The following is a 22,040-nucleotide window of genomic DNA, read 5'->3' on the forward strand; positions in this document are numbered from 1 at the left end:
ACAAGCCCATAATGGGCTCATTAGACCAGACTAGATGAAGCAGCCTTCTCTGTAAAAGACAGTGAACCCCGACAGTGATCATCTCCACTGTCATTGTGCAATCTGTCATTTAGCTGGCTAGCGGTTAGCCTTTACCCAATCCATCAAGGAGTGTGTGCACTCCAATGTCAGCTGGACTCTGAAAAACATGAGATTGCTGCTCACAGGGTTGTTTATGTGCCGATGGAATCATCTGTCTTCTATGCCGTAGCTGGCTTTTGTTAGTCTTAAATTGTTTATGCTCGCATTGACGTGCTGTATTAGTCATATAAAATGTCTGAAAGAAGCTTCTCAGAGAACAGAGACCTTAATAGGGAGTCATACATGAACTTATTCAACCCTGCCATTTGATGAAATGATAACAAGCAGTAGACGAAAAAAAAGTAAAAATAAATGTGAATATTGTGCTAATGGTATCATGGAATCATTCAAGTGTGTTGGTTTAATACAAATCAATAGTATAACTGAAGTATTTTCAAGATATCGGCCATATTGGAGGCACTGAACGTAAACAATGCAACTGAACCGAACGAAACTCGCATATTTTGCTGATTACTGCTGCTGAAAATGAACAATTATTGTCATGTTTTGGCCTGTACTACTGTAATCGGTTGGACCGGGGGAAAGCATTTTGAGCACTATAGACTGCCAAAAGTTATAACAAATAAAGGAGAAGAGTGCACAAAACTGTCTGAGGAACAAAAGGCGTTTGTGGTTGGCCAAACTGAACCAGGATTTCCAGGGCAAGAATCTTGACAGCATTTGTGTTCTTATCATTTCCAATCCAAAGGTAGGTGAAATATTATGCTAATAACTTAACACAGCTTGTACATATCTTTACCACCTATTAACTTTAGTTTGTCAAACTATTGCACCCTTTCCTGCTTACCAAGTGTTTTTGGCGGCCGATTTTAATTTTAGTTTTAGTCTAGTCTTTGTGTGAAGCTGTCATTTTAGTTTTTATTAGTTTTAGTCATGCTCATACTCTTTTTAGTCTAGTCAAGTTTTAGTCGACTAAAAGTCTGAGCATTTTAGTCTTATTTTAGTCAGAATTACCCATGACTATTTTCGTCTAGTTTTAGTCGACGAAAACTGATGACATTTTAGTCTAGTTTTAGTCAATGAAAATTGTATTTTAGTCTATTTCTAGTAATGCAATTTTATTTAACCCAGTCAATATAGTATAAGTACCTAGTAGTATAGACGAAACCAAAGTTTTTTTTTGCCAAACCCATTTCAAACAAGGTTATCTTATATTATTGTTACCTTATAAGCTCAGGAATACAGACATGGAAGATGCTCTAAGTTGAAATTACAACATTTATTTTACCTACCAAACATGTTAGAAGTACACACACATAAATTGAAATAAAAAAAATAAATAAAATAGCATCACATGACAATGCCAGAAAAAAAAATACATTCAAGTTTAACAAACGTTGCACAGGTTTCAAGTGTCATTCACTTCTTTATTAAGAATAAATCATAATACGAATAAATATGTACGTGTAGTTTTGTGCATGTTCATTTTGTAGTAATTCCCGCTTCAAAAGCACTCCTAATTAATAATAATATTAGTCAATTTAACAATATTCTTAATTTACTTTGATCATCTATGGCTACACAAATCATGCTTGTACTTTTATAAGTTTATTTACAGATTAATTAATTTGTGTAAGTAAAATATTTCTTATGGTTTTCGTAGCACAAATTGATTTATTTATGAAACTGTCCAAAAATCGCTTTGACATCTGGGACGCAAAAGAAACATTTTCCACCTTTGACCACAAGATGTCATTGGTGTATAACGTGTTGAAAAGCTTCGAGTAATGAAGCTTTTTAGATACAGTTGAGGGGAACACTTTGGTGCTTCGAAAGTCTACTAAAAAGTAGGAAAAAATGTATGTGTCATTTCTTCTTTTTCTCCCAAAGATGAACAACAGCTGACCAGCCATCGGTCCCTTTCTCTGTGTCAAACTTAACTTAGTTTGTAGTCGTCTTCTAGATAATTCCGCGAGCGTGACTTGAGAAAGTGACGTCGCCTGCGGTTTAGGCTAGAAGGGATACAGTTCTGGCTACTGGGCATGCGCACATCAATCTAACGTTACAACATTTCGTTTCGTCTCGTTTTCGTCGCTGAAAATGAAGAGACATTTTAGCATAATTTTTATTTTGTAAACCACATTTAGTCTCGTTTTTATTCGTCAACGATATTGCATTATACATTTAATTATAGTCATCGTCACATGACCAGCATTTTCGTTTAGTTTTGTCTCGTTTTTGTCACGTGATAAAGGTTCGTTGACGACGATATTTAGTCATAATTTTTGTTGACGAAAACCACACTACTCTATATGATTTTTCAGTTTCCACACGCTTTTGGAGTGGTTTAGACAGCATAAATTATCAGAACAATCTATTCAGTAATACATTAACCATACAATTCATGCTGTTGTTTACATTCGAGTAGCCTATCCGCACATCCGGGTAACTGACCAAAACGTGACGTGTGCAAACCCTCTGTTAAATTATGTGTAAACGATATAAAATATGTGTTCTGAATTTGTCCCACCACAGAAAAACGTGTTACAACCACCCAGCCAATTTTTTATGATAAAAAAACGGCATGGAAATAAAATATATTGTCAAAATCTTTCAAACGCGGGGGCATGCAGTGTCGGCGCCGAAACCACGCCCACTCGCGGGAAAGTTGCCGCCTCTCTCAACTTTCAAGTAGCTACAAGATACTTTAAATCCTAGACTCAAACATGAGGAAAAACTGTTTAACTCCACAATTCAGTACTACATCGTTAATAATCTTTGTAACATGTTTTCAGCATTACATTTCTAACATTTATATTGTGTTCAGATTCTCTGAATTGCCTTTACACGGACTTTAATGACATCCTATATTAAAGCAACACTAAAGAGTTTTTTTTTTTTTGTTTTTTTTTACCTTAAAATGATGTTTCCGAACTCGTGTCAGTGGTTTATCAACTCATAACAGGGTGAAACGCACTGATCTATAATAGAGATCAGTGGTGAAACGGCACTTTCGTATTCGCTTTGCGACCCTCTATCGGCCATAACAGCACTATGTAAGTTTGGGTCGTCGGTTAGCGGTTTTGTAGTTCAAATGAGACTACAAATGCGACTTGCTTTACGGAAAAAAAAATAGTAAACTATGTCATTATTATGTTTTATTTCGTTTTCATACTTTCATAAGGTCATGCAACATACTCTACCCTTGTCACTGGACATCGTTATTTCCAAAGCCGGTCCTGGATAGCCTTTTAACAAATAACGTGCTTGTGACGCGACGGTAGGATTCAATTATTTAACCTGTAGAGGGAGCGAAGTTCTTTAGTGTTGCTTTAAGAAAAGAACTCCGTTTATTGTCCATTACAGACCACAACAAAAGTCTATAATTATAATTTTGGCTGAATTGTTTGTTCATTTTACCTGCTAATCCAATAACAGCTTGCAATCTCAGCAAGATTAATCCAAAATATAGCCTACAAGTCCAACAAGTTCAAATCCTGCTTTAAAAAAATAGCTGTATGTAAACTGTATGTCTTTTTGAATAAAAACAGATCTGATGAATTTATTATTGATGCGATGTAGACTGGTCTTGTAGCCTATGTATTTGCTGCCCTCAAGTGGTCCATTTGTGTAATGACATAAAACAGTAACCTGCAAGTCAAAAAACAGAGACTTCATAGGGCATTACTTCATTCATAAATACTTTCCCACAATTCCTTCCTTGCAATTTGAACCCGTTAGTTACTTCAGTCTGACTGAACCAGAGCTCTACTGACTCAAATAGCAGTGATTTCGAAATTACTGTACAAAATAGGCAGTTGTTACTAGTCACTACTTGGCCGCTAGTTCTGTCACGAGCGAGAGACATGTCATCACAAGAGAGCGGAGAGGAACAGAATCTGACAAAGTTCCCCTGACTGGACGTGATCAAGAGACAAAGCTGAGTCATAACTGCCTTGAGGGCAGCGCTGAGCTCCTTCCTGTTCCTGGTTCCCCCATCTTACTGGAATCACCTCCCTCTATCAGTCCTCAGGGGGAGACCATCACTGCCCCCTTCTGCTGGAATAACTTCTCTATTAAATCTGTTACTTTTTTAAGACACTTGCTAATTTGCAAGAGCCTGAAAACCAAAAAAGTACTTTGTGATTTCTAAATTCTGGTGTGGAATTCTTCACCTGCATAAATTGTTTAAAGTCAAATTCCTGAAGATGCACAACAGATCCTGTTAGAATAATTACAGAACACGTAAATTTGACAATAGAAACCTGATTGTGACTTAATCATGCTTTATACTTAGTTATATTAGGCTACACAGTTATTCGCATCTGTATTATTTGTTACATACAAGACTTACTGTCACTTTTTATATTTCACTGTCAATAACCATTTATTGACTGTGGCCACTTTGTTAAACAGTAAATAGTAAACAACTCACATCTATGCTGACATTAAGCAAAGTTTTGCCAGAATTACTAACAGAAATAAAGCCTAATGCCACAAATGCAATGCAAAGCTATAACAGAAATTATATATTTGTGCTAAACTGTGGTAAACACATTCCATAAAGGATTTTTGCAGTCTTCTCCCTCCCTCAAGAGTGCAAAGAATTTAATTTATCACATTTTCTGCATTACTAGCACTCTTGACTTTTCTACATACTGCAGCAATGCTTGACATGAAAACCTGCTACTCAAAGTAAAATATAAAACAGGCAATAAAAACAATAAATAGTCACATAACACTGAAAAATAAAAGGCAGAAGTAAAGTAGGAAGATACAAAGCTGCAATTGTAAGCTTTAAAGTAATATTCCAACATACTGTAGATGGACAAATTGGGAGATTTACAGTTATACTGTAAGAAATAAAATTGCAATGAGAAAAAACAATAATAATAAAGTTTTAGTTGTAACATATCACTTACTTTGAGGCAGGAACAGACTTCCATATTAATATGGATCAGGGTCAGGTATCACTATAAAAATAATGTTAATCTTATTGAATATTCCAGTGGTTTTATCAAAATGAATTGAATTGCATTTAATTGGGTAGACGGAATATTCATTAACCACATTGCATTTACATTTAAAAAATATTTGACTGGTTTAGAAAGAGCCAAAGTCAGTTTTATAATAAGCTGCTTTATTTGGGGATTTGTGCATATTAAAAAAATGGTATGAACTATTAAGTAGTAACAAAGTCTAGAATGTACAATAAGCAAACACTTTAAAAAGATTATTCAAAGGCATTTGCTGTAATATACAGTATATCTTTGAACCTGAGAAGTGGAATCAAACATAATCTTCACATTATTAATATATTTACAAATTGCTAATGTGTTTCAATACAACTCTAGCATGAGAAAAGTTATAGTCAGTGCATACTCAGGGATTGCTGGTATCCGTGATATTGAAGGTAACCCAGCTGCCAAGCCAAAGACGTGTTAGCAGAGTCTGCATAAGTGTCATTATGATTCTGATGGCAGGTGATCCTCGTCCCGGGTTGATATTCAGATCCTCCATTGTAGCAATCACTGCTTTGGTCCTCCCAGTGTTGACTGAAGCGTCCATGGCTCAAATGTGCTTGACTGTTGGTTGCACAGTGGCTGTAGTGAGGAGATGGAACAGAGTTTGATATGTCCTGGTACAAAATCCCAGGTATCTCTGGAGAAACTGTGAGAGGTTCTGGTTGATGGGGAATGTAGTTGTCCATCGGTTCCTGGAAAGTTCCTGCCTTCCTAGGCAGGGAAATGTTTTCTTCTGGCTGCCTGTAACACTCTGTAGGAGTACATGGAGGAGCGTGTGGTTCAGTGTCTGAATGCGTCTGCAGATACAAAGACAGTGTTGAAATGTGGTGGATGGCACGGCGGAGAGTGGCGATCTTGGAGAGACGCTTTCCACTAAGGTCATGTTTGAGGACAGTGCGCAAGGCATTGAAGGCCTGGTTGTAGTCTAGGATGCGCTTCCGTTCTCGGATGTTGGCGGCAGCTCTCCGTGCTTTGGAGCGCTTGGGCCGAGTACGCCTTTTGACCGCTTTGACGTCCTCCGTGTCACTGGATGACACTGAGCGCTCTGAACAAATCTTTGCATCGCTATGATTGTCATCCTGATCCAATGGACAATCTTCCAACTCATCTTCTGAAACTTCAGATTCTGTACTTGTGCTGCCCAGACTCATCGTTGTCGATTTTTGTCCTCTGCAAAATCTTAGCTTTGGTATGTGAGATGAGAGTTCTTCTGTCCTGTGTAACTATAAACAGTTAGCCTTGCAAAACATCCACATGGTGAAATCTTCTCCTCACATACTAGAGCAGATCTGTCAGAGGGGTTTTTTAAAGGCAATCTGTGGATGTGTCACGTGAGCCAGCTGCCTATAAGTAAAGGTGTATTCTGTGTTTACAAGTGCCCTCCAGGCAAGTGTAGACATCAGTCAACAGGCTTTGACACACCTCCTCAACACACAGGATCTGATCTTTCCAACTAAACTGTGCCGAAAATGAGGAATGGCATTTGCAAAGCTGACAGACACATGTAACTCCAAGGTGTGTGAAAATGAGCCGTTGGATGTTTAGTTTTGACAGTTATGTACTACAGATGTTTCCTCCTTATAGATATTATGGAATCAGGGTTCATTCATATTTGTGTTTCACAAAAACACTCTTAGAGGGATACACTCTTTAAAATAGAGGTTCTTTATAGGTATCCATAGTTCCATAAAGAACATTTAACAAAAAACTGTTTTTTTACAAGAAATGTTTAATGAAAGATCCTTTGGGAAATTTAAAATGGTTCTTCTAAGGCAGGGGTGTCCAATCCTGCTCCTGGAGGACCAATGTTCTGCAAATTTTAGCTGCAACACACTTGCCTGGGAGTTCTAGAGAGTCTGAAGACCTTATTTATTTGATTTAGGTGCGTTTATTAAGGGTTGAAACTAAACTCTGCAAGATAGTGACCTTCCAGAAACAGGTTTGAACACTCTTGTACTACACTCTTAAAAATAAAAGGTTCTTTATTGCCATTGATGGTTCCATGAAGAACATTTAATAAAAAAAAGAGTTCTTTTTACAAGAAATGCTTAATGAAAGATCCTTTGGGAAACCCAAAATAGTCTTTCTATGGTAGGGGTGTCCTGCTCCTGGAGGACCAATGTTCTGCAGATTTTAGCTCCAACACACATGCCTGAAAGTTCTAGATAGTCTAAAGACCTTAATTAATTAATTAATTGTGCTGTGTTTAATAAGGGTTGGAAACTAAACTCTGCAGGATAGTGGCCTTCCAGGAACAGGTTTGAACACCCCTATACTACACTCTTAAAAATAAAGGTTATTTATTGGCATCCATAGTTCTATGAAACACATTTAAAAAAAAAAAAAAAAAACACTGTTCTTTTTACAAGAAATGTTTAAAAAAAGATTCTTTTGGAAACCCAAAATTGTCTATGGTAGGGATGTCCAATCCTGCTCCTTGAGCACCAATGTTTTGCAGATTTTAGCTCCAACACACTTGCCTGCAAGTTCTAGATAGTCTGAAGACCTTAATTAATTAATATGGGTGTGTTTAATAAGGGTTGGAAACAGGTTCTTTCTTGGCATTGATAGTTCCATGAAGAACCTTGAACATCCATCCATAGAATCTTTCAAATCCAGAAAAGTTTCTTTATAGTGGAAAAAAGGTTCTTTAGATGTTTAAGATGTTCTTCAAAATGGTTCATTTAAGAACTGTTCACTGAAAGGTTCTTTGGGTAACCAAAAATGGTTCTTCTATAGCAGTGGTTTTCAATCCTGGTCCTGGGGACCCATTGCTCTGCACATTTTGTGGCTGTGTCCAAATTCAGGGTCTGCATCCTCCTTAGGATCCTTCCTACCCGGTTGAAGGAGGAGGGGTCCTCCGACGACCGCAAAACCCAGAAGTAGGTGTCTGTGAATTTGGACAGCCTACCCTTCTTTCAGTTCCCTCCCTTACCCGTTGCTCATATCCTGTCGCCTAGCAACCGTGACTGTTCACTGTTCACTGTTCTATAGCATCACCACAAAATCACCCCTTTGGAGCCTTAATTTTTAAGAGTGTATAGCATCATGCAATAGAAGAAAAAAACTGTTTTAGAATTTGTATTTTTATTGTAGAATTCAACTAGAAAAGGAAATTAACAAATGATATGAGGGTAAGCAAATTAAGACACTTTGCATTTTAGGGTTTACTATTTTTTTTTTTTAAGAAAAAGGGGGTCTCAAATAACAAGATTAGAATACTTCAACTTATAACCAACTACATTTGTCGACATATTTAGAATCATTTCAAATGTACCAATCCACCATATTTTTTCAATAAGAGCGGACATGGTCATTTGTAAATTTAATGTGTCTGGCTTCCAGTCTCATCAGCTTTCAGCTATTTATAGCTATAAAAACAGCTTGTTTTGCTGCTTGATATTGCAAACTGGTGTCTTACCATATTATTTTAATGTATTATCTTAATTGTGAACACAATGGTTTGTAGTGCAAACAGTTTAACCATTTATTGCACTTCGTTATTCTTCTCGTTATTTCTTATGAACTGGAATAACACATTACCAGAAATCAGCTTACTTCCGCATTGAAAAATAAGGTGGATAAAGAGACTGTTGACTGTCTGTGTTGTTGAATGGTTGAGCTCAAGAAAACCGGTCAGAAGCTGCTTTGAAAGAATTTTTTGACAGTTACAGATTTAAAAAACCAAAGGGTGGGAATTAAGAACCTTAAACCCCTGCATAAAGAAACAGTGTATTTTAGCCAGAAGCATATAGATCTAAATAGAATTATGTCTACAAGTAAAGAACCTCTATCAATCCTGCAGTGTAGAATTCACAATTATTAACCTTTAAAACACTGGTCACTCATAATGCATTCCTATTTTTTTTTTCCCTCCACCTTGATCCAGATGGACTGCCTAAGCTGTGTCCTGGGTGTTGAGAGAAAAATGGGAACATTCATGACAAATTGCAGCTTTATCAGATAAGCCTCTTTTACCAATTTGCCTTTACACCTTTTCTCTGCCAGAGGGATGGAAAAACACTTATCATGTGTCACATAAACTCTATATCTCTGCATGGTCACAATTAGCTGTTGTGTATTAAGCGATTACTGGCCTTCCTGGGCTCCAGCGAGGGACAGTGTAATTTGGTTGTCTGCAAAGTCATAAATCTAATGTGCGCTTCCTACGGGGCAAGAACAGACAGTAGCCACCTCACTTCAAAGCTGGGGAAAAGGAACACAGATATTTTACAATTATTACCTGTGATGACTGTGAGTTAAGGGCTTCGCTTGCCTTTTTATTCTCACTCGCAAACAACTTGTGTACTATGCTTGAACTCAGGTGTGTGTTTTGCTCTTACTTATAGCACAAGTTAATTTACAGGATCTGATAATAATTTAAAACATAGTTTACCCAATAATGAAAATGTTTACTTACATTTTTTACCCTCATGTTCCTAATCTGAATCACTTTTTTTCTTCTGTGGAACATGAAAGAAGATTTTTGAAGAATGTTGGTAACCAAACAGTTTTGGTTACAAAGTTACTATAGAAGTCAGTGGGAACAGAAACTGTTTGCCTACCAACATCAAAATAGCTCCAGTTATGTTCTACCGAAGAAAAAAAAAATCATGCAGGAATGACATGAGGGGAGTCAATTTTGACAGAACTTTATTTTTGACTGAACGATCTCTTTAACTGAATGGTATAATCACAGATCTGCTGTCAGGTCAAAATGGCAAAAGTGTTCAATCTTCTCTTAGGCTGTGGCTATTTTACAATTTTCAAGCCTCCAGTCAAACCAGTGACTTAAGAGTGCTTTCTAACAGCTAAGATCATATCAGCAGTGGGTGGCGGTGCAATAACCTTTAAACAAGAAATGAGACGCCATTTCAGACATTGCTTCCTTCCTGTCCAGCTTTTACTGCCCAATTCTAACTTTAGCCATAGGTTTAGGTGTCCGACTGATATTTTGCACACAGTGAAATAGATTAGCTCACATTAGACCAAAACTACAGTGACTAAGCCATCTTTCAACCCAGTTTTTAACATAACACAATTAGCCGGAACAAGTCTATTCAGACATTTACAGTGACAATTATTCAGTGGTGGCCAAAATGATTAGAACACTAGCATTTTCACTTTTTGCTGTAGTGTCAGTAGCAAATATGCCAGTTTACATTTCCAAACATTCCTTTTGCCATTAATTGTAAAAGTCCAGTGTGACTCCCGACAACCAGTGCTCCAGTCTGTCTGGAATGACATAAAGAAACAGAACAAACTGAGACAGACTAAATCCAGAAGAACTGTGGCAACATCTCCAAGATGCTTTAAGAGACCTACTTGCAAAGCTACCTAAGAAACTATGTGCAAGTCCACCTAGGGCAAAAGCTGCTTTGAACCCAAAGGATGGTCACACCAAATGTTGATTTTATTTAGTTTATGGAAGTTAATTGACAAAGAAAATCTATTTAACATTATTTTTGACAGCATCCTCATTTTACAGCATTTTTACACAAGTGCCTAAAACGTTTAACAGTACAGTAGCTTTGCAGGTAGGTTTCTTGAAGCATCTTGGAGATGTTGTCTTCTGAATTTAGTCTGTCTCAGTTTGTTCTGTTTCTTCATGTCATTTCAAACGAACTGGTGAGATCAGATCTCTGTGTGGAGCATTGGCTGTCATCAGACTCCTTGAGCAAACAAATGTCTCACTGGATTATTACAATTAATGGCAAAATGAATGTTTGGAAATGTAAACTGATATTTCCTAGACACATTACAGCAAAAGATAGAAATAACTGACTTGAAACCATTTTAGCTTGTGAAAATACTATTGTTCCAAGAATTTTGGCCACCACTGTATAAACAGATTTGCACCTTCCTCTGCAGTCTTGCATTGTGATATGCATATTTCAAGCATATCCCCTTTCCTATAGCTGGATAGTCAAGCCATTCCGCTACAGTATAACATGTTTTGACCGATAGACGTGTTGACTTGATGCCCCTCATGGGCGTGGGGTGTTTTCCAGATCTCCAGTGAAAGGCAAATCAGTTTTTGTTAGCGGAAAATATAGTTGCTTAAGTAGGAATTACAACATCCTCTTCCTTTTCTTGTTCTGCAATTATAATCCAAAATGCAGGTTTGTTTAAACACAGGGCTCTGGATTGTGTCATACTATGTTTGCTCTATAATTTGAAATTAGTTGTAAAATGCCACAACCTTTGCATGCTAATTACAGGCTGCTTTGGGACTTTACACTCATACGGGAATGAAATCAATGAGACTTTGGATGTCGGACAGCTTTGTTGACCTGATAAACATAGCAAACATAATCATCCCCAAGTGCAACAGAAAACACCAAGGTAAGTAAAGACAAAAAACAGACATACCGCAGCCAGACAGAGGAGAGCGTGGGAATGTCAGTGTAATTGTTTTTGGCGCTTTTTCTCAATGGTCATGAGAGGAAAAATTAGGGGTCATGAGCACAGAAAAGGAGAGACTGATGCACTTGATAATTGAGGGGTTTCTTTTCAAGGTTTGGGAACTGAAATGCTTAAAATAACAGGATTTGCTGTCTTTTGCAGGTAATGTAATACTGTTTAAAAAAACAATACAACAAAAGCACCTTTCAGCTATATCTAAAATGATTACTGAATTTAAAAAAAAACTTAAATTGCGTCTGTGTCCAATTTTCTAATTTGTCAGGCAAAGAGTGGTTTATAATGCTAACAGCTTTGAACTGTTGATGGCCATGTCAAAGGTTAAAGAGCACCATTGAGCTGGACACTTAACCTGAACTGCCCTTCAAACCAATAAGAATGGATTCCCAGCTCATCATGTCCATTATTGGCAAAGCAGGTTGTGCGATATTCAGAAATGAATTGAGAATGTGTTTTTGGTTGTAATTTAAAGGGTTAGTTCGTCCAAAAATGAAAATTAGCCCATGATTTACTCATCCTCCAGGCATCCTGGGTATATATGACTTTCTTTTTTTAAGACGAATCCAATTGTAGTTATATAAAAAATTACCCTGCCATTTCCAAGCTTTAGAATTGCATGGGTGGGCGTTTCTCTTCATCAGTCCAAAACAACAGCAATAAAGTGCATCCATCCATAATAAAAAAGTGCTTCACACGGCTCCCGGGGGTGAATGAAGGCCTCCTTTAGTGAATCAATGCATTTTTGTAAAAAAAAAAAAAAAAAAAAAATCCATATTTAAAACGTAATAATCACTTCAATCTAGCTTGCGCCAACTGGTCGTACACAGAAGCCCTTCCGTGCGGATGGCGTAGAACATCGGTGTTGCGTATATATTGCTGTGAGTCTCGCACAAACCAACGTTTGTTTACAGAAGCAAAGGAAGCAAAGTTTTCTTACTTTAGCAAAAGAAAACCAGTCTCCTCTTGGCTTATATCAAAATCCTCTGACATTTTGTCTTTAAAAATCCTCGTTTTGTATATCTAATTTGTGACCGTTGTTTTGTTTTGATCTCTCCAATCTGCATTCGTCACTTCTGAGCGGCATATGCGCGACGTCAACGTCATACATAATGCGCCTGGAGCTGCTTCCGGGTACAACCAGTTGACGCAAGCTAGATTAAAGTCTGATGAAGAGAAACACCCATCCATGCAATTCTAAAGATTGGAAATGCCATGATCATTTTTAATAAAACTCCGCTTGGATTTGACAAAGGATATTATATATACCTAGGACAAAGAATTTATACTGACAATAAGTGAAGGCCAATAGAACATTCCATTGCAACAGCGGCGCCCAGCAGCAGCCCTACGCTTCCGCCATTTTGGAGTAAAAGCAACTCGACAGTCCACTAGCTTCTTGCTGTCACTATGGCAAATATCAGCTGCTTTGTTTAAAAAAAACATACATTAAAGCTAAAATACACAACCTGAATCATGACAACATTTTTAAATATATATATATATTATTTATACTCCTTTCCGTTTATTTCTTAAGAATTTTTGTATTATATTACGTCTGTTAACTATTAAACCATAACTCGTTTATTATTGAAAGGATTTTGTATATTTTGTATGTACTGTAATCCTTGTTTGATATTATTGCAATAAAAATTTATTTTTCACAAAATATTTGCTGTAAGTTTTGGTTGAAATTCCTTTTTAAGTTCAAGTATTAGCATTATAAATGCTGAACTGATTCTAACAAATACAATTAAATTAAGGACATGCATCAGAAAATTGGGAATGTTAGACAATAAATATATAACAGGAAAATAACAGCTTAACAGTAAACTGTTTTTGCAGTTTTGTCTTATATTAATGTCCGGAGGGTGAGTAAATAATGGGCTAATTTTATTTTTTGGGTGAACTAACCCTTTAAATGTTCCTGATCATTTACTCACCCAATGTCATCCAAGATGTTCATGTCTTTCTTTAGTTGAAAAGAAATTAAGGTTTTGGAGGAAACCATTCTAAGATTTTTCTCCACATAGTGGACTTCAAAGGGGATCAGCGGGTCTGAAGTGCTCTACACGATCCCAGAGGAACAAGGGCCTTTTTCTAGCGAAATGATCAGTCATTAAAAAAAAAGAGTTTGTATACTTTTTAACCACAAATGCTTGTCTTGCACTAGCTCAACACACATTATGTGGTCACGTTGGGAAGGTCATGCAAGATGTAGGCGGAAGTACAGACCCAGTGTTTACAAAGCAAATGTGCAAAGAAAGTCAAAGCCCTTTACAAAAAAAGATAAAACAACGTTTTAGGCAACTGAAAAAAAAAGTTGGAAAAGAAATTGAGATGAGGGAGTCTTTTTCCCTACCATACCTTTTTGAAGCGAAGTACACAAAGAACTAACCACTCAGTAGTTGCACGTGTGTCGTGTGGTTAAAAAGTAGATCAATTTTTATTTTTTTTAAGAAATGGCTGATCGTTTCTCTAAATAAGAGCCTTATTCCTTGGCTGGGATTGTGTAGAGGTCTTTGAAACTGCAATTTGGACCTTCAAGCTGTTAATCCCCATTGAAGTCCACTATATGGAGAAAAATCTTGGAATGTTTTCCTCAATGTGTTTGTGTTTCATGTTCTCTACCACCTTGCATTTATAGTCAGTTGCTCCACACCAAAACCCATGTGTAACGTATGATTAATTTGTAATGGAAACATTTGCACAATAGAATCACCTACTGCCCCAGACTAAGTGATGTAGTTCCACACATAAACAATGATGATTTACAAGAAGGGTTGGCAGATTAATTGTCTTGTATGGAGAACTTCAAGCATGCTCTTAAAACCCTTCCCAGCCTAGTCCTTTTTTGACGAATGGAAGACACTAGCAATTATCAGTCGCCATGTATAAATCAAGGTCCTTTCAGATAGCCGTGCGCTCCCTGAGAGAACTAGAGATAGCCCGGCCATAATTGTGAATTGTCTAAAGATTTGTAAATCTTGAGTCTGAGGTTAGATAATGAGAAGCTGCTTTCTGGCAGTTATTAGAAGACAGTGACACAATTATTTAGATACATGCTTTTAAAGGGGTGGCGAGGCTTGAGAAGTATGCAGGGAAATTAGAGGTCCACGTGGAAAACATGAATTCGTTACAGCATTCTTTAAAACATTTTTTGGCTCTATGTTACTGTAGGCTTCCAGCCACTAATACTTTAATGAAAGTGCTGGCATTTGAGCAATTTTGTTAAATTTGTTCACGTTTCTCACAAGCAGTGTTAAAGTGTTTTGTGCACAAAGAAAACAAAATAATGACTTTATTCAACAGTTTCTTCTTTTACGTGTCATGGCACTCCTGTGAACACACATTAGAGTCTAAATCGGAAGAAATTGTATAATAAAGTTGTTATTTTTTGTTTTCTTTGCGCACAAAAAGTATTCTTGTAGTTTCATAACATACGGTTGCACCACTGATGTTGCATGGACTATTTTAATAATGTCCTTCCAATCTTTCTCAGCCTTGAATGTGTCAGTTGCATTGCATGACAAAGGTCTTTTGAGAAAAAAAATAGAAAAAACTAAACAAAGAATTCTAAACTATAGTAACTCTGCTCACAACTAACTGCAAGTAGTTTTACAGGACCAAGGCTAGAAAAATGCATTTACAACATGTCAGCCAAGGTACAAGACACACAAAATTAACATTACAATCGTTCCTTTTGCTAAGTACATTCAATTCAGTACAACAAAAGGCTTTGCAAGGCTTCCAGCATTTCTTAGTTTGTTTTGATTGGCTATGCTGTTCATTTACAGTAGGGGTTTCCCAAACGATATGCTGTGATGGCTGCAGGCGCATGTAACAGTGTAATGGAAATGTCTGGGACCTCCTTGGCCCTCCATTCAAGCCCTTGTAAAAGAGTACAACAGTACATTGTTGACACATGCCTCCCGATCTGCACTCACCCTTGTTAGCTGGCATGTCTGCCTGAGGTTTGATGAGGTTATGTTAAAGATGGGTGTTGTGTCTTGTCAGGGGAGGATGGGCTGATCGTTCTCCCCGTTCCCTGACTCACACAGCACTGGCTGCTTCTGTTCCATCTACACATGTAAAAGAAAGAAAGAGGCGGCCCAGAAATGAATCACTCCCAGACAGAGTTAGAAAAGAAAGCCACTCTAAGCTATACAAGCTTTCATTCAGTCTTCTATTAAGACAGATCTTTGTGGATGTTTTACAAAGTCATTATGTAATGTACAAGCGCTACATATTACATTACAACTACATTTTTACATGTAGAAAATGCTGTTGTCCAAAGTGACTTTCAAAAGCAGTCAACGATATTTGTTAAAAAGTCAACAATATTTGTAATATACAATGCCAGGTTTAGCCAAAAAATTAAAACAAGAAAAACATTTTAGTCTTCCTACTTTAAAGTTTCCTGTTTCACTTAAAGGAATAGTTCACCAATCACCAATAGTTCAGCTATTTGGATTCTCATTTCCATCACTGAGCAAGTAATGTAATGTTACATTTCTCCTAATCTGTTTAGATGAAGAAACAAACTATCCACATCCTAAATTACCTGAAGGTAATTTAGGATGGTCATTTTTGGATGAACTATTCCTTTAATTAGGGCCCTATGAATCAAATTCAGTTTTTTTTTCATTCAAATTTCATTGGATTCCATTTTTTTCCTGTTTTAATTTTGCTGGACTCCTTTTTAATGGGTATATTAAATTTTATTAATCAAAAAGCATGTCTAATTAATTAAAATCATGAAACTTAAACAATTTAACATCACAAAAATAATTTTTAGTGCCCTATGAAATATTTATTGTTACCAAATTCTGTGTTTTAGCATATCTAATTATTTGAATGCATAAAAACAAGTTTATTCTTACAAAATTTTCTCAGAAATTCTGTGTTGTGTATTTACATTTTTCTGGTTATCAAGGCATAAAGCATTCATTTTATTTTAAATAAAATCTTTTAATGAAAATTAAACAAATTATAATTTACTATTACAATTAAGAAGAAATATTATATGATTAAGTTCAGGAGATGTTATTCATGTATTTATGTCCTCATTTAGTGAGACGGAAGACGCTACCACCGCGAGTGTCACGCGCGCTTCATTAAGAATAACGTTAGTAAGCAAAACCGCCATTCATTAACACAGAGATGTGCAAAGTTCATATTTAAATTGTCTTTTTGAGACGTAATATTTACAAACACTAGTCCATATAGCGATTTGATTTAAGTGTAATTACCAAGTTTTGATTAATTCATCCAAACTTGACAAATTCCTTGACATTCCGTGTTAAACTGTAAATTCCGTTTGGATTCCGCAATTCCGTCCACGTTTTCCACATCGTGGAAATCATAGGGCCCTATTTAATGTGTTACTTGCAGTTTCTTTGTGAAGCACAGCATATAGACTAAGATCTTGATAATGATATTGAAATAATTTGTGCATTTTATATCATTGTTTTTAAAAAAATTATCTTTTAGATTTTCTGTAAAAAAGTGAAGTTGAAAAAAAATGTAATATTAAATATTCATGCGGCCCTTCTCTTTCATAACTACATGGTGAGTAGATAGGCACTGTCTACTCATTTTGAGGTAAATGTGTTCAAAAGTCTGAAAATCTGTGTGTAACTTTAAGGAACATCACTACCAAACATGTTTTTCTGCAATTAAGCACACTTTTTGGATGTTCAGAACTGTGCTAAATAACCATGTGCTGATTAGCATCTTTGAACTAGCTTAAAGTATCTAAAATTGTCACTACCGAAGCAGTCACGACCAAAACATGTCATCATTGTTTCGGTAGTGACAAAAAGGAACACACAATCCTTTATTTGCGGAAGTAAACTAAATTTTAGTACAGTTATGGAAATTTGTAGTATTTTTGTATGTTTTGCAGTGTTTAAGTATATGAGTTAAAATTCTGTAATATGATGTGGTCGCTACCAAAACATGCAATGTTTTGTCAAAAAAATAAAGTATACTGCATTACCAACTAAGATGTTATGATAGTTTTTGGTTCAATGTATATTCAAACTAATAAATCAGTATGATCAACTTTTTACCTTTTACAAAGAAAAAATTTATTCAAAATACAACAAATTATACAATATTGGTAAAATTTTAATGGTTATTGATTTACCTCTGAAAACTTTTTAATAAAATAGCAAAAATATATATTTACGAGGTAGATGTACCTAATTGGTCAATATAACCCTTCTTATTAAATAATATATTACTTTGTTTCGGTAGTGACAAATTTGGGGAGAGGACAAATATTCCCGAACTTTCTGAAAATACAATATGAGAATTAACTGCACAATTACTAGAAATGTGTACCTTGGATATTATACAATTTGCACACAAACTTTGTGGGAAAAGACTCTTTGACTGTGCACCAATTCTGTAGAATTGCCCATATAATTTATTTACTGTTTGAATAACTGTGGAAATCAAAATGTTAAATTCAGTCCTATTAAAAAGATTTTATTAGCCTACATGACACACAAATCTGGTATTTGCCTAAAAAGATGGGTTTATGATGTTTGTAGTTAATAGATTAGGCTGCTTTAACCTTACCCTGGAGTTGGTTTACCCTCCGCCTGTGTGTAAGTAAGTGTATTGGTTTCCTATGTATCACTGGTAATGCTTGCAAGCCTTATTTCTTAAAATTTTACTCCTGTAAAACATAATCTGATCTTGCACATCAAAATGCATGCACATGAAGACAATACTACCTGGATTAAGATGAAAGTTGTCTCAATAAGTAGTATTTGTGATGGGTTTGTCTCCATGGTGACAGCCAGCGGGTGCAAGAGTCAAACTGACTTTTTACAGCCTGCACCTCATTGTTTCCGTGTCTGACATCAAGTAAACAACTCTAATGATTTCCCTTTCAGCTTTACCAAAGCAAGAGCGCACCTTCACAAACATGCCACAGGCATTACAATGTTTGAACTGATCCATACTCTAGCAAATATTTAATATTCACATTTGTTTTTTGAAACAGTACTGCAACAGAACATTCCAGAAGAGTGAAATATGAGCTGTTAATGATACTAACTGCCGTTCAGATGAAAGCGTGTTGACAAGACGCAAGGGGTATGAAATCACTCCAGGCCTTTCAAGGGTAGGATGGCATGCTCAAGGCTAGTTGCCCCAATACCTGTATAGCAGCATTACAGAAACAGAGGACTAGCATTATTTGAGCGGCCCTCTGCAATTAAAAGAGCCAGCCTTTCACTCAAGGATTGCCAGATTGCTAGATTACTAGAGCCGAGTTATGTGATTTATGCTCGGGCTGGAGCCTGTGTTTGACAGAACTTAAGATGCGATGACATGGCCTGTAGGTAATACTTGTTATGTCCTAGGAATGCAAGCTGTAAGCTTTCTTTCATAGTTCAGACCCTGAAGATATATGCATTAAAACAATTGCACCTAAAACATTACATGTCTAAGCATATTCAAATCTCTTCAAAAACTACCAGTTTATACTGAGAACCTATGTGAAAAGTGTAGCATTGTTTGCTTTCTTTGAATCTTTTTAAACACATAACATTATTTCCTGCTGTGATAGTCCAAGAGATTTGTAGAAAAACACATTCTGACATGCTCAACCATAAAAGGTGTTTTGAATACACTATTAAAACTGCATTTCATTGTCTGACAAACACTGTAATCATGCATCAACTGTGCTATAATTGGAGTTGTTTTGCTCAAAGGTCCACCAATGCCGATTACACAAGCGGTATGGGACGCCTAGAGAGAATTCTCACCCTACAAACACAAAAAAAGAAGTGAAAATACAGTGATTTAGAGATTTCAAAACGGCTGTCTGAACAAAAGTGTGATTTGTAACTGCTATTTTGGTTTCACATAAATGTGGAACTTAGTAACTTTTGCTTTTAACAAGCCCTGACACTCAGGACAGGAGTTCAAGAGTTCACACAGGAGTTCACAGAGGTTGTTGTCCATGTCATTCCATCCTGAGAAATCTGACCTCTTCAAAGGATTCGGACACGCTAAAAATAGTTGAAAAAATTTCCCCTGCTTTACTATAGTGAATGGAATGCCAGACTGTATGCCAGTGCGCAATGAAAACAATCCTATTAAAAAAAAAAAAAGTATAAAAACAATGTTGTTTTTTAATTTTTTAATTCTATGTTAAATAAACAATTACAACCTAATTAAAAATGCGATCTAATACAATGCTATATTTAGTATGACAACACTAAAGATACAGATTGTCGTAACAGTGTTTGTCTGCCCCCCTCTGGTTAATTTAAGAGAATGCATGGCATTTTAAAGCATCTAAAAATAGCAAATCACGTCTAGCAAATTGGTTTATATGGGGGGGAAACATATACATTTAATTTAGTATAATTTAACATAAATTATATTCTGAGACTATCTGAAATCAAGTCTTACTTTGATGGCACACTACTGTTCAAATGTTTAGGGTCAGTACAATTTATAAATGTCTTTAAAGAAGCCTTCTATGCTCACTAAGTCTGCATTTAATTGATTAAAATGCAGTAAAACCAATGACATCTTAATCTCAAAACTGTTGTCAATTTTTATTTTAAATATATTTTTGCAACATTTTTTGTAGGCTACTTTTGATAATGCATCCTCACTAAAAATAAAATAAAATAAAAATGACCCTAAACTTTTGAATGGTAGATTATGCAACATGGTTTATTATTGTATAATTAAATACACAGTATTTAATAAAAACAAAAACACACTTTCAACTCAACAGAATTTTCACCTCAATACAAGCACTGACAGAAAAGACTATAAACTACAGGATTTACGTCTAAGAGTTGATCACGTCCTCATTCCAATTAACTGTCAGCATATCCTCAGAGAACAAACAGAACGTGCCCCAGATCTACAATCCTCCCCCACTCTGCTAGTTAAACTAGTATTGGTCCAAAGTGCAACATTCCAGAAGGATAACCATGCTATCTCTGGTTTATTCTATCACCTTGACCTCTTTGAGTTTAAATAGGCAGGCAATTGCTTTTGATAAGCACTCTGAGGCGAGAGGTTGGTGGTACAGCATAAGATATGTGCATGTGTCAAACAAACTACTGTAGACTGACTTTATGCCTTCCAGCCAAATGTACCACTCACACTGAGTTACAGTGGTGGGGTTTCATTTGTGCATAAACAGATTCAAATAAATGTTTTAAGTGTTTATGTTTTACCCCTTGACTTGGTTATGTCACTCACACACTACAATGATTTTCCACTAGCCAACAGTTTATGGAGATCGCTGACCAAATAGGTGGTTGTTTACGATTGTTGTATTTGAACTAAATAAGGACAAAATGTACTTTTAAATTATTATTTTTAAATGCTCATAAAAATATACATTTATATTTTTAAATTATATTTTCAAAAATATACTAAAATTGGCCAATAACAATACATTTACTGACATATACACTACTAGTCAAAAGTATTTGAATAGTAAAGATTTTAATGTTTTTTAAAGAAGTCTCTTCTGCTCACCAAGTCCTGCATTTATTTGATCTAAAGCACAGCAAAAACAGAAATGTTCTGAAATTTGTACTATTTAAAATAACTTTATATTTGAATATATTTTAAAATGTAATTTATTTGTGATTTCAAAGCTGACTTTTTAGCATCATTACTCCAGCCACATGATCCTGCAGAAATCATTCTAATATTCTCATTTGCTGCTCAAAAATATTTATTATGTTGAAAACAGCTGAGTATTTATTTTTTTTTTTCAGATTCCTTTAATGAATAGAAAGTTCAGGAGAACAGCATTTATCTGAAATAGAAATCTTTTTTAACATTAAATATGTCTTTATCATCACTTTTGATAAATTTAAAGCATCCTTGCTAAATAAAAGTATTAAATTTCGATATGTATTTCTAAAATTGTACTCAACTGTTTTAAATATTGATTGATAATAATAATAATATAATCAGCATATTAGAATGATTTCTGAAAGATCATGTGACATTGAATACTAGAATAATGATGCTGAAAATGTAGCTTTGATCACAGAAATAAATTACATTTTAAAATATATTCAAATAGAAAGCAGTCATTTTAAATAGTAAAAATATTTCACAATATCACTTATGGATACTTTGGAACTTTTTGTTTGAAACAATTGGAAATATGAAGAGTTTTTGCAAAAACAGATAAAAGTTTTTTATTTAAAAATCATGTTTTTTATTATGTTATCATGTTTTTATTGTGTTAGCTGTATTTTTAAGTTATTTTTACTTAATCAAAATAACCCAACTGCATTTTGATTGAGATTAATTAGAATGCACAATGAAAAAACATGACTTTTGATTATTGTTAAATCTGAGTTATCTGTTTTTGTAAATTAACTGCATATATTTAAAACATTTTTCCATATGGGAACAAATTACATATTTGTATCTTAATAACGCATCCACAAAATGGATCATTTTAATAAATTGCTGTAATTTGTGAGGAACACCTATAATCCTTAA

General features: G+C 35.4%; 1 protein-coding gene across 1 annotated transcript; it reads right to left on the reverse strand.

Annotated features, from left to right (window-relative positions):
- Window positions 1-5,324: 5,324 nt before the first annotated feature.
- LOC141284232 (class A basic helix-loop-helix protein 9) lies at window positions 5,325-6,568 on the reverse strand. Its single transcript, XM_073817232.1, has one exon. The coding sequence runs from the start codon at window positions 6,254-6,256 to the stop codon at window positions 5,453-5,455; it is 804 nt and encodes a 267-aa protein (XP_073673333.1). The 5' UTR covers window positions 6,257-6,568; the 3' UTR covers window positions 5,325-5,452.
- Window positions 6,569-22,040: the final 15,472 nt, after the last annotated feature.

This window comes from Garra rufa, chromosome 14, assembly GCF_049309525.1.
Source record: "Garra rufa chromosome 14, GarRuf1.0, whole genome shotgun sequence".
Taxonomy (NCBI): Eukaryota; Metazoa; Chordata; class Actinopteri; order Cypriniformes; family Cyprinidae; genus Garra; species Garra rufa.

Excerpts from the sequence above, each read along its gene's own strand:
- LOC141284232 (XM_073817232.1), bottom strand. The coding sequence starts at position 6,256 with ATGAGTCTGGGCAGCACAAGTACAGAATCTGAAGTTTCAGAAGATGAG.